The sequence below is a fragment of the Eurosta solidaginis genome, chromosome 4 (assembly GCF_040869045.1).
Source record: "Eurosta solidaginis isolate ZX-2024a chromosome 4, ASM4086904v1, whole genome shotgun sequence".
Lineage (NCBI taxonomy): Eukaryota > Metazoa > Arthropoda > Insecta > Diptera > Tephritidae > Eurosta > Eurosta solidaginis.
In genome coordinates this window covers 125070397-125087824 of record NC_090322.1, presented here as the reverse complement: position 1 = coordinate 125087824, position 17428 = coordinate 125070397, and the positions used below count along the sequence as shown (strand labels likewise).

The 17428-nt window shown below is 39.4% G+C and overlaps 1 protein-coding gene across 1 annotated transcript; it reads left to right on the top strand.

Annotated features, from left to right (window-relative positions):
• The first annotated feature begins 9603 nt into the window (after window positions 1-9603).
• cold (coiled) lies at window positions 9604-11769 on the top strand. The gene is made up of 3 exons (XM_067779035.1): window positions 9604-9830; window positions 9905-10212; window positions 10268-11769. Exons 1-3 carry the CDS (start codon window positions 9767-9769, stop codon window positions 10358-10360), a joined length of 465 nt encoding a protein of 154 aa, XP_067635136.1. The 5' UTR covers window positions 9604-9766; the 3' UTR covers window positions 10361-11769.
• Window positions 11770-17428: the final 5659 nt, after the last annotated feature.

The window sequence follows — 17428 nt, the reverse complement described above, 5'->3', positions numbered from 1 at the left end:
AATTAGTTCTACTATTAATGCCATAAAAAGGGTAAAAGCTTCCAAGTTCTCTTCTTGGAACATTAAAATTAATTTTCTCAAGAAGAGCAGCACAATCTGTATCCCCATGGATGATGCAATATAAAAAGGTCAAAGAAATAATAGACCTTCTCGCTTCTAAAGTTTTAAGATTTAACAGAAGTAAACGTGCATTATATGAGGGAAGAGGGCTAGTAAATCTAAGTGACCGCAGACAGTATTTAAGAAAAACTTTTTGAACTCTCTCTATCCTATTAATTGCAAACTGTTGGAGCGGTCGCCAAATGATAGTGGCATACTCGAGATGAGATCGTACAAATGAATTGTAGAGCAATTTGAGTGTATACGGGTCAGATAACTCTGCACTATTACGCCGAATAAAACCAAGCATTGCATACGATTTGGACATGATAAAGTTTACATGGCTGTTGAAAGAAAATTTGGTATCATAAACCACACCAAGGTCCTTGATTTTATCAACAGTCTGCAGTGGTTTGTTATCAATGGTATATGAACTATTAAACTTAAAGCGCAATTTAGAGTAGGTTACGTGAAAGCATTTATTAATATTTAAAGAAAGGTGCGATCTAACGCACCAGGAATAGAGATTATTAATTGCACACTGAAGTTCGAACATATTACGCGAAGACTTTATAATGGAGAAAACTTTAAGATCATCAGCGTACAAGAGAAACCTAGCATACGAAAAGCAAGTGCTGATGTCGCTGATTAACAGGACAAAGAGCAAGGGTCCAAGAATACTGCCCTGCGGAACGCCGGAAGTTGCAAGGTAAGGATCAGATGATACACCATCAATGCAGACAATACACCATCTGTTAATTAAATAAGATTTTAGCCACTGCGGAAAATTTGAGTGAAAACCAAGACAGGAAAGTTTATGAATAAAGATCTCATGTGATACCTTATCGAAGGTTTTGGAGAAGTCAGTATAAATACAATCCACCTGGTATCCAGATGCAAAAGCAGATATACAATACTCACTAAACTCCACTAGATTGGTGACCGTCGAACGTCCCGCGACAAAACCATGCTGTTTGGCACAAATTAGGCTCTTCACTGAAAAGTATAACTTGTCTTTTACAACACATTCAAATAACTTCGAAACAGTAGTGAGCTTTGATATAGGTCTGTAGTTACAGACATCATTCTTATTTCCAGATTTGTAGATAGGAGTTATCGATGCAAGTTTCCAAGCATCAATAAACTCCCCGCACTGAAGTGACATATTAAACAGGATCTCAAGAGGCAAAACTAAGGCCGGACAACCTTTAAACAAGGCACTTGAGAGACCATCAGAATCTGTCTTGACCGACTGCTTTAAATTAGTAATACCACTTGAGATATCGTCACATGAAATCGACATTGAACCGAAATCCAGAGCAGAATTTAAATCAGATGCAAAGTCGAAAGAAGGGGCATCATCATAGGATGCAAAATTTGCACTAAAATAGTCCGCAAACAGATTCACTACCGCATTAGGATTTGTAGCTACATTATCTTGGTAAAAGACAGAAGCAGGAACCGAGGAGCAGGTCCTTTTAGATTTAATAAAACTCCAAAATGTTTTTGGATTGGACTTAATATTTGTCTCAAAGCTAAGAATATAGTTTTTGTAAAGAAACTATCCAAGCAGTTAACCTCCTTTAGGTACTGCTGATACTTCTCGTAAAAGAACAGGTTCTTGGTCTGACTAAACTTTTTGTAGTATTTGTTTCGCAAATTCTTCAATTTTTTTAAACCCTTAGTATACCAAGGTAATTTATACGGTTTTTTCTTAAAGACTGGAACATGCCTTAAACATAGGTCAAAAAGCGTTGATCTAAATATCTCATAGCAAATGCTAACATCTGAGGAGGAAAAAAGATCAACCCAGTTAATTTCCGAGAAAACATGGTTAAGTATAGACATGTCGCACCGTGCAAAATTAAAAGCGATATGATCATTTGCAGAGGGTACACAAAACACATAAAACTCAAGTTTAAGAACAATAGTAGTGTGATGCATATCCGACGGAGCAAATGGTGCATGGCATTCGGAAATGTTAAAATTAATATTATCACTGAGGAATATAAGATCTAATATTCTGTCAAGCCTGTTAGTGAAGTTATTGATTTGCAACAAGTTTAAGCTTAGCATGTTATCTATAAAATAAGTCTCATAGGACTTCAATATATTATTTGGCATGAGGCCCGAGCCACAGAAACCCTGAGACCAAGTGACATCACTTAGATTAAAGTCACCTAAAATACATATATGATTATCACCAAGCTTATTAAGAACTACAGATGAAAAATTGTCAGCATGAGCTTTATAAAGATCTTCAGAACTATTTGGCGGAATATAAAGAAAGTAAATTATCATTCAAATGGAACTTACATTTTATGTCAACGACGCCGTGTCCAACGCAGCGTAGAAGGCCTCCCCCGCATCCGTAGTATTGGCGCTGATCTGCATTATCTGGTCTTTCATTCAAATATAATTAGTGTCAACCCCTAGTCAGTGCTTGTAGATGCGATTTGGTTTGATTACTAAACCATATGGAAAAGTGCTGATATAAATTCAAGCGTGCAAATATCAGCTTATGCGTATGTATAAATGTGGTCATTGAGGGAAGTCTAGCTCCTAGTCATTTTTATTTATAATTACTTCACAATTTTTCCTGTCTCCTACATTTCTGATTTACATTTTTCACATTTATGCATAATTTATTTTCAGGTTTTTTTCTAATTCTGCCTCCAAATATATGGCAGGATGATCTTCTCAAAAGACAGAACAATAGAAACCGAGGTGCAACAAATGAAAGCTGAGTAGTGGGTTGTATACTCGTACATATGCGTATATATATGTATATACCCAACAGGCATTTCTGTTACTTGTTTTGGGAAACAACTTTAAGTAAGTTTATAAAATAAGCGACGTCTAAGCGTTTTCGATACTAAATACATTTTGGTTTTATTCAATACTCTTTTTGTAAGCTTAGTAACTATTTTTGTAAATCTATGAAAAAACTTACTGTTACTTTACTTTGCTTGTTAGGTATAGAAATACATATGTTCATGCATATATTTTAAAAGAGAAAGACCAAACCTCAGCCTTAGTAAAACTTTCAACAACACTTAACTATGCAAAAAAAAGAAAGTAAATTATCATTCAAATGGAACTTACATTTTATGTCAACGACGCCGTGTCCAACGCAGCGTAGAAGGCCTCCCCCGCATCCGTAGTATTGGCGTTGATCTGCATTATCTGGTCTTCCTTCAAATATAATTAGTGTCAACCCATACTCAGTGCTTGTAGATGCGATTTGGTTTGATTACTAAACCATATGGGAGAGTGGTGATATAAATTCAAGCGTGCAAATATCAGCTTATGTGTATGTATAAAATGTGGTCATTGAGGGAAGTCTAGCTCCTAGTCATTTTTATTTAAAATTACTTCACAATTTTTCCTGTCTCCTACATTTCTGATTTACATTTTTCACATTTATGCATTTTCAGGTTTTTTTGAATCTTCATTTGAACGAGTCACAATACAATATGTATTAGTCACCTTTTATTATTAGAATCCTATCGAGCATTTCTGCTTTTCACTTATGATTATCGAATCTTTGGCGGTATTAAATTATTGCATTTGGATTACATCGAAATATTCAGGCTAGACGACTCATATTTTTTCTTTTTTTTTGAATCCTACTGGGACTTCTACTTTGTACTTATAATGGCCGATATTTACGAATTACATACGATTATTTGGATTCGGCGCTTTTTATTTTACAATATAATGGTTCTTAAATTTTGAATGGAATGTTTATGGAATGTAATACATACTTTTTCGTTTGTTTTACTTACAAGTGTAATATAGTAGATTCATTCGCATTATGCGGCAGTTACTCACCAACGTACGTACCAAAAACGTGTCAGCTGACACGACCTATCTTATGAGTGTGCAATGTAAACGAAAACTCACCGACGTGCAACGCCCGTACGTACGTAGCCCGTAACGTAGAAATCAAAACAATTTTGATTTTTTCTGTAAGAACGTGTCAGCTGATCGCTCTCTCACTAGACAGAGTTGCCTAGTAAACTTTTGTGCCCTAATTTTTGACCGTTTGCAGTTTTATGCAAAAACACCTAATTAAAGTTTGAAAAATTGTGAAAATAATTCGAAATAATTATGTAGAAGTGCTGATTATAAATATTTAATCTATTTATACTTATTTAATATGTATTCCGGCCTTTTACAATATCAAAAATTAAATTGGAAAAAGTTGATGTTTCCATAAGCATACATACAAAATGGTCAATGGCAACAGTGCTTATCTGTAAACAATACACACACAAATATGTTATGTACATGTACACAGACGCACACATTGATTCCTACGGGCTTGAGAGTTCGGTCAAACGTGCTTCGTACGACAACCGTCCTTACGTACGGCACACGTCGGTGGGTAACTGCCGCATTAGCTACATTTATGGTTTATATAATATTGGTCGTAGTACAACTTGCGCAATGTGGTTGTATTCTTGAATGATTGTGCAATTTATGTGATTTTGAATGCGGGCTCACGTTAGCAGCACACTCACGAGGGAAATAATCGAGCCAAGAATGAATGCGCTGGGCGATTTTGCCGGAATCATTAAATGATGAGGCAATTTATATATTTCCTTGGGCAAGTTCAACTTACAGCACCAAATAAAAAGCAAATATTTGAGTAAGAGCAGCTGTGCCGTGGGATCGTGCCGAAATAATTAGATAAAGATGCAATTTGTTAATTTCCACCTGCAATTTCGATTACGGCAATATGGTGAAGCAATTCAACGGACTAGATTGCAATGTTTCGTGCAAAGCCTACCTTCGTCCTCTTCAGCAGCTCCAGACAGAAAGAAAGAAAAAAAAGCGGAAACCGCCCACCAACCAAGCTAACTTCTGTCAGATACTAAAACTATCTCTTGCTAATCAGCTGGTTGACTGTTATGGTGAGTTTGTGATTGTGAGTCTTCTAAAGGTGTTCAATAAGTATGGAACCAAACAGGGGTAGCCAAGTAAGCAAGAAAAATATTTATATTCCTTGTGAGTTTGTAAGGAAATTGGACTTCGCCCCACCTAATAGCTTCGACCGATCACAAATTGTCATCAATATCCTCTAACGGGAGTCCAAAGAAACTTGCTGTTTCAACAGGGGTGGACCATTGTTAGAGGCGTTGGTTCCACATTGCAATTAAAGAGATGGTTGGTGTCATGTGGGGACACATTGCAAGCGGGGCATACATTTTGTATGTCGGGGTTGATTCTGGATATGTAAGAGTTTAACCTGTTACAGTATCCAGAACGAAGTTGAGCCAGAGTGACTCGCGCTTCCCTGGGGAGTATGCGTTCCTCTCCCGCGAATTTTGGGTACTGTTTTTTGAGTACTGGATTCACCGGTCAATTCCTGGCATTAAGGTCCGACGCCTGTTTGTGGAGTTCACCAAGGACCTGCTTGTGCTTTTTTGCTTCGTACGGCTGAGTTATCAGGTGCCGTATTTCCTCAAAATGCTTACGGAGATGACTCCTTAAGTCCCTAGGCGATCTTGGCTCATCAATCAGATGTCTGTTGGGATGCCCAGGTTTCCGGGTATTCAATAGGAACTGTTTAGTTAGCATCTCATTTCTCCCTGAAGGGGAGTATTCTGGCCTCATTATGTAGATGGTGTTCTGAGGACATAAGAAGACAGCCCGTGGCGGTTCTGAACGCATTATTTTGGCAAGCCTGTAGCTTATTCCAGTGGGTTATTTTTAGGCTTGGCGGCCATATAGGGGACGCGTAGCATGCAATCGGCTGGCCAATTGCTTTGTAAGTGGTAATGAGCGTTTCTTTGTCTTTTCCCCAAGTACTGCCAGCAAGGTATTTTATTTTGGCTCTAGATTTTCTACAATTGCGGTTGCGTGCTCACCAAAATGTAGATCCTGATCAAACGTCACACCCAAGATTTTGGGGTGTAGGACAGTCGGTAGCGTAGTGCCATCGTCGACATTTGGGACGTCCATGTTGTAAATAAGGTCGCTGAGGATTTAGTCGGTGATAATGCCAGGTTTAGAGAGGCGAAAAAACTGGAGAGATCAGGGAGGTAGCCGTTTATTCTGTTGCAAAGCTCATCGATCTTTGGGCCTGGGCCTGTGGCCATTATTGTACAGCCATCGGCGTAGGAAACGATAGTAACTCCTTCTGGTGGCGAATGTAGCTTAAGCGCCAAATACACGACACGAACATTTCCGCGAACATTCAATCTTGTTCGCAGCTTTGGTCATACACCATACGAACTTTTGGCCGAACATTAGTTCTCTTTCAGAAAGAGAGAAGATCGCAAAAAAAGAATTTGGTGCAAAAAATGGTTTAACAAATCTACTTCTACTTCTTTTAATTTTTCGATTAAAGTCGCATAATCATTATTCTTTTTAATTCTATTACAATAATCTTTGCTTACATTTCAATAAATTCACTCAGAAATTTTTTATTGTCCATTTTACTTTTCCGCGCACGTCTGTTCCGTTCAGAAATTACTACGATTATGAGCTATTTCGCCATACACGCACGAACAGTTCGCGCAAATGTTCGCCAAAAATTAAAATATTTTGATTTTTGGCGAACATTTGCGGGAACTGGCAAACACCACCATACACGACAGAAAAGGTCGCAGAAACATGACATAACGGGAATGTTCGCGGAAATGTTCGTGTCGTGTATTTGGCGCTTTAGATATGTAGAAATTAAACAAACGTGAGGATAGGACACCACCCTGTGGCACCCCCTGTTTAATTCTTCCCCGTATGAGTTAAATGAAAAACAGCGGCGACATCTGCCTATCACATTTCCTGTGTGCGAAAATTTCGCGACATCTGCTTCTCAAGTCTCTCAACGCATCTATATGAAAACGTGCTTATGTGACATGGCTTTAATGTATTAAGTAGTGGAAACCATTGTTTACTATATAGCAAGGCGAATCCATACCAGGTGGTGGCAAAGCGAATTAAATCAATTCGCCGCGCAGAAGAATGTCAAGTCAAAAGAAAATTTTCATAGACTTCGATTAACTGACATTTTGTTGTACAAGGCTTTGTATGGAAAATTATCAAGAAGAAGCAATCAGCTGTTGGGATAACACCACCTCTACAGAATTCGCCTTGCTATATAGTTTGGCAGTTTAATTTGAGGTTATGTTGCAAATAGAGTGGAAGGCACTCGAATTCTGTGAAAGAGACTCTCGAATGGGGTGGAATGAAAAACAGTACGAAGAGCAGAGTTGCATCGGATCAATCATTGCATCAATATTAAAGATAAATTTAGAAAAAATAATTAAATACTTAAATATAAGCAAACAATTTCTTTCAATTGCTGCAATTAAGGTGTCCTTGATGCTATCCCTGCAAAAATTGTTGGATTACGTGTTCCATTTTCTTCATATTGGAGTACTCTAACAATACTCCTTTGCAATGCGTTTGCGGACCACCATCAGCCGATCATTGCTCGTTTTTTAACGACAGTGATCACTACACGATGACGATCGAACAGAGTTGCCAAAAGAAAAATATTGCATGCAATAACTAATAATAAAATTTTACTTTGGCAACTCTGATAAAATGCAACAGCGCACTGGTTTTATATATACATACTATGGTATGTATAGAGTTATATATAGTTTCTTTATTCACGCAAATGCTAAATAACATAAGAATATTCGTAGTGAAAAATATAAAAGTTGTATTGCCCCTCTTCATTTACATTCATTTTAAATTAAATTCAGTCCGATAATTCTTTCCGACACAATCCTCTTTAGTACTTTGGCATATGATCCTCTGTGGGTGCTCCATGGAGTACTACAGTGAAAGTACTTTGGAAAGTACTCTCACGTATCTTCTCTATGGATTACTCACAAACAAAGCGAGAGTGGAATCACCTACTCCTCTCATAGGACATCGCAATGTTAATTGGAGCGCATTTTTTGTATGAATACAGATTAGATTTGGAGCAGTCCTATACTCCCAAAGGAGTATTCCTTACATTATTTATAGAGTACTCGCGTTTTTTGAAGGGATATATTTCAAAATTATAACATTTTATGTCTGTTTACAAATTTAACTTCAATTTGCCTAAGATTTCCGTAATATGGCCATTAGTGATGTTTGTGTGTGTGTGCAAATTTAGAGGGATCAGCTGTTAGTTGCGCTACTTGGTAAAGTTTAATCGGCAATTACCCACCGACGCGTGCCGTACGTACGAACGTTTGTCGTACGAAACACGTTTGACCGAACTCTCAAGCCCATAGGAATCAATGTGTGCGTCTGTGTACATGTACATAGCATATTTGTGTGGGTATTGTTTACAGATAAGCACTGTTGCCAATGACCATTTTGCATGCATGCTTATGGAAACAGCAAATTTTTCCAGTTTAATTTTTGATGTTGTAAAAGGCTGGAATTAATTTAAATAAATATAAATAGATTACATATTTATAATCTGCACTTTTACATAATTATTTCGAATTATTTTCACAATTTTTCAAACTTTAATTAGGTATTTTTAAATAAAACTGCAAACGGTCAAAAATCAGCGCACAAAAGTTTACTAGGCAACTCTGTCGAGTGAGCGAGCGATCAGCTGACACGTTCTTACGGAAAAAATCAAAATTGTTTTGATTTCTACGTTCCGGGCTACATACGTACGGGCATTGTTTAGTATATAGTTTGGCAGCTTAAGTAGAGGTTATGTTGCGAATAGAGTGGAAGGCAGTGGACTAGGCAGTCGAATGTCATATAATGAAGGAATGGTGTTCGGAGATTTTTCAAAGTTAAAAAAAAAAAAATGGTAAAAGCTTTAATATAAATAAAACTATTGTTTTAATAACAACAAAAACGCCATATATATTCTGTATACATAAATTTGTAAGGATTATCCCACTTTAAAATTTGAATTAAATAATCTAAAGTTTTGTTTTGAAACTGAGTCGTGAACTGTGCGTGTGAATGTGTGAATTTTCACCGATCAGCTGTTAGTTGCGCTACTTGGTAAAATTTACAATGCGTACGGGCGTTGCACGTCGGTGAGTTTTCGTTTACATTGCACACTCATAAGATAGGTCGTGTCAGCTGACACGTGTATGGTACGTACGTTCGTGAGTAACTGCCGCATTACAATGGTGGAAACCATATGTAAATGTTTCTGGTACTCTGTTTTGGGCATTGTTTACTATATAGTTTGGCAGCTTAAGTAGAGGTTATGTTGCGAATAGAGTGGAAGGCAGTGGACTAGGCAGTCGAATGTCATACAATGAAGGAATGGTGTTCGGAGATTTTTCAAAGTTAAAAAATATACGATAAAAGCTTTAATATAAATAAAACTATTATTTCAATAACAACAAAAACGCCATATATATTTTGTATACATAAATTTGTAAGGATTATCTCACTTTAAAATTTGAATTAAATAATCTAAAGTTTTTTTTTGAAACTGAGTCGAGAACTGTGCGTGTGAATGTGCAAATTTTCACCGATCAGCTGTTACTTGCGCTACTTGGTAAAATTTACAATGGTTTTTGGGAGTGGTTTGGAAGGGAAAACTTCAAATTACGCATGTCAGTTTGGAGTTTTTGTTGATTGTCTCTTTTGCTGTTTTTTGGGGTTTATTATTTAAAACTTATTATTTCACCCAAATATACAACATATTGATTCACTCATTTACATACAATTGATGGAAATGGAAACATGGAAACTTCTTCTTATTGTAACTACTGCCATATATTACGTTGGTCAAGGTGAGTGTAATCCCAGCCGTCGTAATGCCACACCTCGTTCTACATAAATATATAATGGCTCCACTCGTTTTCAGTACACATTGTAAGTGGGTTGGAATGTTACGTCTGTTCCAACCAGACGGGCAATACAGAAAAATGTTTAAATACAATAAAAACATGTGAACCAGGTGAAGATGCTTGTGGTACTGAGATACGTTGGGGCAGTCAACCATACTTCTCTCAAGGCGCATTGAAGCAGTACTATGTTTCGAAGCGTTGTATGACTAAACAGCAATGCCAGCAACGACGCAAACGTTACATGCAGTATTGCACACATATTTGGTATGAAGATTGGTGGTGTTATGAGTGCTGCGTCGGTGATCGTTGTAATTACTTTGTCATAGTAAGTTACAACATATACGATGCAAACCTTTGTTTAATTTATCTTTTGTTTACAGAGTGGGTCAACCCAACAACGAATAGATAAACTCACAATTTTTGGAAATTTATTTTTAATATCAACCTTAAGTATATTGTTGTCGCTGCACTAATATAAGTTAATGCTGTGTTGATAAGCTCACCAAGTGCCTCTCAACTTCCATATCTACACATTCTACAGGTGTAATTTGAAGTAAAAATAATCTATTGAATGCTTGAAAGCTTCAAACCAGTTGATTAAATTTTAGGAAGCCTGCAATGGATTTTAGGATAAGAAACTGATGAATCGACATATATCTACGTGGATGTCTAAAGCGTTGTTACAACCATGGTTCTCGGTTTATATCATACGTGATGTATATCGTATGTTCGAGAACAAGTAATTGAACACAATCATTGGTTTGATCATTTCAAACTTTTAACAAAAATTCGACATCCTCAAATGAATTGGGTTAATGTCCCAACATATAGTATATACAATAGAATGCAACTATTATATATATTAAATTGCTTCTTCTGAACTTATTTCTGAACGAGAAAAGCCATCACGATCCGTTCGCCATTTTATGGTATAACCAATTTTTAACTATACGACTGACACAAATTTTCCTTTGGTGTGGTTGTCGATCAATGTTCGCGTGAGGATCAATTTGACATATAAAAGCATAAAAAATTGGATTTTTGGGTTGCTATATAAAATCCAATTGGATTTTATAAAATCTCCCACCCCACTTCCACTATTCTAAAATTCAATGGACTACTTTAAAATCGCATCGCATTTGTATGTGTGTATATCTATACTCAGTTGAGCAGAGCTCACAGAGTATATTAACTTTGATTGGATAACGGTTGGTTGTACAGGTATAAAGGAATCGAGATAGATATAGACTTCCATATATCAAAATCATCAGTATCGAAAAAAAATTCGATTGAGCCATGTCCGTCCGTCCGTCTGTCCGTTAACACGATAACTTGAGTAAATTTTGAGGTATCTTGATGAAATTTGGTATGTAGGTTCCTGGGCACTCATCTATCGCTATTTAAAATGAACGATATCGGACAATAACCACGCCCACTTTTTCGATATCGAAAATTTCGAAAAATCGAAAAAGTCCGATAATTCATTACCAAATACGGATTAAGCGATGAAACTTGGTAGGTGAGTTGAACTTATGACGCAGAATAGAAAACTAGTAAAATTATGGACAATGGGCGTGGCACCGCCCACTTTTAAAAGGTAATTTAGAAGTTTTGCAAGCTGTAATTTGGCAGTTGTTGAAGATATCATGATGAAATTTGGCAGGAACGTTACTCTTATTACTATATGTCTGCTTAATAAAAATTAGCAAAATCGGAGAACGACCACGCCCACTTTTTAAAAAAATTTTTTTTTTAATTCAAATTTTAAAAGAAAAGTTAATATCTTTACCGTATATAAGTAAATTATGTCAACATTTAACTCCAGTAATGATATGGAGCACCAAAATACAAAAATAAAAGAAAATTTCAAAATGGGCGTGGATCCGCCCTTTTTCATTTAATTTGTCTAGGATACTTTTAATGCCATAAGTCGAACAAAATTTACCAATCCTTGTGAAATTTGGTAGAGGCATAGATTCTAGGACGATAACTGTTTTCTGTGAAAAAGGGCGAAATCGGTTGAAGCCACGCCCAGTTTTTATATACAGTCGACCGTCTGTCCTTCCGCCCGGCCGTCAACACGAAAACTTGAGCAAAAATCGATATATTTTTACTAAACTCAGTTCACGTACTTATCTGAACTCACTTTGTATTGGTGTAAAAAATGGCCGAAATCCCACTTTTTTGATATCGAAAATTACGAAAAATGAAAAAAATACCATAATTATATACCAACTACGAAAAAAGGGATGAAACATGGTAATTGTATTGGTCTGTTGACGCAAAATATAACCTTAGAAAAAAACTTGGTAAAATGAGTGTGACACCTACCATATTAAGTAGAAGAAAATGAAAAAGTTTTGCAGGGCGAAATAGAAAACCCTTGGAATCTTGGAAGGAATATTGTTCGTGGTATTACATATATAAATAAATTAGCGGTACCCGACCGATGACGGTTCGGATCACCCTGGTCCACATTTTGGTCGATATCTCGAAAACGCCTTCACATATACAACTAAGGGCCACTCCCTTTTAAAACCCTCATTAATACCTTTAATTTGATACCCATATCGTACAAACACATTCTAGAGTCACCCCTGGTCCACGTTTATGGCGATATCTCGAAAAGGCGTCCACATATAGAACTAAGGCCCACTCCCTTTTAAAATACTCATTAACACCTTTCATTTGATACCCATATCGTACAAAAAAATTCTAGAGTCACCCCTGGGCCACCTCTATGGCGATATCTCGAAAAGGCATCCACCTATAGAACTAAGGCCCACTCCCTTTTAAATACTCATTAACACCTTTCATTTGATACCCATATCGTACAAACAAATTCTAGAGTCAACCCCGGTCCACCTTTATGGCGATATCCCGAAAAGTCGTCCACCCATAGAACTAAGGCCCACTCCCTTTTAAAACACTTATTAACACCTTTCGTTTGATACCCATATTGTACAAGCGCATTCTAGAGTCAACCCTGGTCCACTTTTATAACGATATTCCGAAAAGGCGTCCACGTATAGAACTAAGGCCCACTCCATTTTAAAATACTCATTAATACCTTTCATTTGATACCCATATAGTACAAACATATTCTAGAGTCACCCCTGGTCCACGTTTATGGCGATATCCCGAAAAGGCGTCCACCCATAGAACTAAGGTCCACACCCTCTTAAAATACTCATTAACACCTTTCACTTGATACTCATATCGTACAAACCAATTCTAGAGTCACCCCTGGTCCATCTTTATGGCGATATCTCGAAAAGGCGTCCATTTATAGAACTTAGGCCCACGCCCTTTTAAAATACTCATTAATACCTTTCATTTGATACACATATCGTACAAAATAAATTCTAGAGTCACTCCTGGTCCACGTTTATGGCGATATCCCGAAAAGGCGTCCACCCATAGAACTAAGGCCCACTCCCTTTTAAAACACTTATTAACACCTTTCGTTTGATACCCATATTGTAGAAGCGCATTCTAGAGTCAACCCTGGTCCACTTTTATAACGATATTCCGAAAAGGCGTCCACCTATAGAACTAAGGCCCACTCCCTTTTAAAATACTCATTAACGCCTTTCATTTGATACCCATATAGTACAAACAAATTCTAGAGCCACCTCTGGTGCACCTTTATGGCGATATCTCGAAAAGGCGTCCACATATAGAACTAAGTCCCACGCCCTCTTAAAATACTCATTAACGCCTTTCACTTGATACTCATATCGTACAAACCAATTCTAGAGTCACCCCTGGTCCACCTTTATGGCGATATCTCGAGAAGGCGTCCACCTATAGAACTTAGGCCCACTCCCTTTTAAAATTATTATTAACACATTTCATTTGATACCCATATTGTACAAACAAATTCTAGAGTCAGGCCTGTTCCACTTTTATGGCGATATCCCTTAATGGCGTCCACCTATAGAACTATGGCCCACTTCCTCTTAAAATACTCTTTAATACCTTCCATTTGATACACATGTCATACAAACACATTCCAGGGTTACCCTAGGTTCTGTTTACAACATAGTGATTTTCCCTTACTTTGTCTCCACAGCTCTCAACTGAGTATGTAATGTTCGGTTACACCCGAACTTAGCCTTCCTTATTTGTTTTAAAAAGTGTTTAGTAAAGTAACACAAATGACTCGATACAAAATAAGACTGCCTTAGTCCAAATATTAACGACGGCCGCCGTGGTGTGATGGTAGCGTGCTCCGCCATCCACACCGAAGATCCTGGGTTCATGCCCCGGGAAAAGCAACATCAAAATTTTAGAAACAAGTTTTTTTTTTAAACACTTTTTTGAACTCCAGGGATAAGAGTGATCGTGCCTATGAGAACGACGCGCGTCTCCGGGGAAATATTCTGCCTCTACTGCAACTTTCCGGTGAATTATCACTGTGGTTGTTGATGTTGTTGTTGTTGTTGTTGTAGCAGTGTCTTGTCCCATCCAATATCTATCTATCTATCTCATCCAATAGGGGCGTCCACCCTTCAATCAGGTGCCTGATGGTATGCCCAGGTTTCTGGGCATTCAGCAGAAACTGTTAGTTCAGCATTTCATTTCTCTCCGCAATGGGGAGTAGTCTCGTCTCACTGCGTAGATGGTGTCCGGGGGACATAAGAAGACAGCCCGTAGCGCATCTGAGAGCAGTGTTTTGACAGGCCTGTATTTTCTTCCAGTGAATAACCCTTAGGCTTGGTAATAAGAGCATACATAGTTGTTTATTTTATTACACAGCTGATCCATGGATGGGGTGCCTAGGATACAGTTATTGCTGTTGTTGTTGTAGCAATGCTTCGCCCCATCCAATAGGCGCGGCCAATCACAAATTGTCATCAATATCCTCTAACGGTAGTCCAAGGAAACTTGCAGAATCAACAAGGGTGGACCATAGTGAGAGGAGTGTTAGAGGCGTTTGTTCCAGACTGCATTTGAAGAGATGGTTGGTGTCATGTGGGGACACATTGCAACAGGAAATACATTTTGTATGTCGGTGTTTATTCTGGAAAGGTAAGAGTTTAACCTGTTACAGTACCCAGAGCGAAATTGAGCTAGAGTGACACCCGCTTCCCGAGAACTGGATTCGCCGGGCAATTACCGGCATAGAGGTCCGACACCGGTTTGTGGATATCACTGAGAACCTGCTTATCCTTTTTTGCTTCATACGGATGTGTTCTCAGGTGTCGTAGTTCCTCATCATACTTACCTCTTAAACCCCTTGGAGATGTAGCCTTATAAATCAGATGTCTTTTGGGGTGCCTAGGTGTCTGGGTATACAACAGGAACTGTTTGGTTAGCATCTCATTTCTATCCCTGATGGGGAGTATTCTCGCCTCATTATGTAGATGGTGTTCTGGGGACATAAGAAGACAGCCCGTGGCAATTCTGAGAGCAGTATTTTGGCAGGCCTGTAGCTTCTTCCAGTGGGTAGTTTTTAAGCTTTGCGACCATATAGCGGACGCGTAGCGTGCAATCGGCTGGCCAATTCCTTTGTATGTGGTAACGAGCGTTTCTTTGTCTTTTCCCCAAGTACTGCCAGCAAGGGATTTTAGGATTTTATTACGGCTCTGGATTTTCGGAACAATTGCGGCTGCGTGCTCACCAAAATGTAGATCCTGATCAAACGTCACACCCAAGATTTTGGGGTGTAGGACAGTCGGTAGCGTAGTGCCATCGACGTGGATGTTCAAAATGGTCGACATTTGGGACGTCCATGTTGTAAATAAGGTCGCGGAGGATTTAGTCGGTGATAATGCCAGGTTTTGCGAGGCGAAAAAACTGGAGAGATCTAGGAGGTAGCCGTTTATTCTGTTGCAAAGCTCATCGATCTGTGGGCCTGGGCCTGTGGCCATTATTGTGCAGTCATCGGCGTAGGAAACGACCGCCCAGATAATTTGCGGTCCACCTTTTAAGACATGGGGGAAGGGTAAACCCTTCCAGGTCGTGCAGTAACGTGCCATGGTTGACCGTATCCAAAGCTTTTGATAGGTCTAGCGCAACGAGTACTGTTCTATGGTGGGGTCTTGATTTAAACCGCAATTTATCTGTGTGCTGATGCAATTTAGCGCGGTGGTGGTGCTATGGAGTTTTCTGAAGCCATGCTGATGACAGGCTAGCTGCAAATTTGCTTTGAAGTAGGGAAGCAAAATGGCTTCAAGCGTCTTGGCTACTGGCGATAGGAGAGATATCGGGCGATACGAGTCTCCTATGTTAGCTGGTTTCCCAGTAGTAGCGGGACCACCTTGGTCATTTTCCATTTTTGGGTATGACAAAGGTGGAAAGAGACAGGTTGAAGACATTTGCTAAATATTTGAAACCCTCTCCCTAGGACTGGACGTCCTTGGGTAAGCATTGGGGTACCCGGTGTATTTGGGTTTACGACCTGGCAACATGGCGCAATGAAACCCGTCGGGGGGTTGCCGTCGCGGAGATCAGAACATCTTGGAAAGTGGCACCGTCCATGGCAGGAGCTGCATTGGGCGGATGTCGCAAACATATATATTCTGTGCTGGCAAACGGTGCAAAAGGAGGTAGGGACTAAGAGTCTGTTTCCCTGACCTGCACGATTGCTGCCGGAAAAGAGGGGGCAGGGGCTGATGCTCGGCATTGCTACCGACTCTACTACGGAGATAGTAGTTATGAGTGGGGGCGACCGTATGAGCTGGTGGCGCCGTAGGGCGCAAGCAACAGCGAGTACTTGTTGTGGCTTGCTGAGCAACAGAGCGGCTGGGAGGTAGTGGAGGGCGCTAAGGCGCAGACTACGGGACGCCCTTGGGCGTGAACAGCAAGGAGCCACAAAAGATTTATAAAAGTTACGAAGACGTCGGGTTTTGGGATCAAGGCCAGAACAACCTGTCCGATGCAACCATCCCTGCACGAGACACACTGACAAGACCCCAGCGGGTTAGGGGGTCAGAATATACCCGCGGTAGGTATGCCTGTCTTAAGAGGCGACTAAAATACCAAATTCAAGGGGCTGTGTAGCGCAACCCTTCAGGTTGCCAGCGCAATATACAGCTTCTCCAAACCCAATTGTCAACCTCACCTATCCGCGGCGAATCCTGTTTCACTAACAGACGAGGCTCTGGCGACCCAAGCTCCTCATGGAACTTGGGGGTGGGGAGGGAGGGATGATGGCCTGAAGGTTTAATGTGGCCATATAAATCGTTCCCGAGAAGGTCGGGCTAGCACCTTAATGGTGCTGTGTTACCGGAGCGTACCGGATCTGTATCTGGCGATAACACTCCCCAAAGCGTTCGGGGGACAACCTTATCGCTACACCAACAACAACAACAAGAGTATGACCGTCCTAAAAAGATTCCTTTCCGGCAAACGCAGCAAAACCATTTCTCAGGACCGGGGTCAGGAGACGGACCCGGAGCAGGAGAGTATGGCGCAGTCCCGCTGGAAGGAGCTGCTGGGAGGATGACAATTTGTGGGACGGACGCAACAAATTAAATGGAGTTACACTGAAATGACAGTCCTTGGTCGGGAAGGTCTGGTCGCAAGTGCTGTTG

Bases quoted from the DNA above. Each gene is read 5' to 3' on its own strand.
- cold (XM_067779035.1), top strand. From the start codon at position 9,767: ATGGAAATGGAAACATGGAAACTTCTTCTTATTGTAACTACTGCCATA. The intron at 9,831-9,904 runs GTGAGTGTAATC...ACTCGTTTTCAG, and splicing joins CATATATTACGTTGGTCAAG to TACACATTGTAAGTGGGTTG. The intron at 10,213-10,267 runs GTAAGTTACAAC...TTTTGTTTACAG, and splicing joins GTTGTAATTACTTTGTCATA to AGTGGGTCAACCCAACAACG.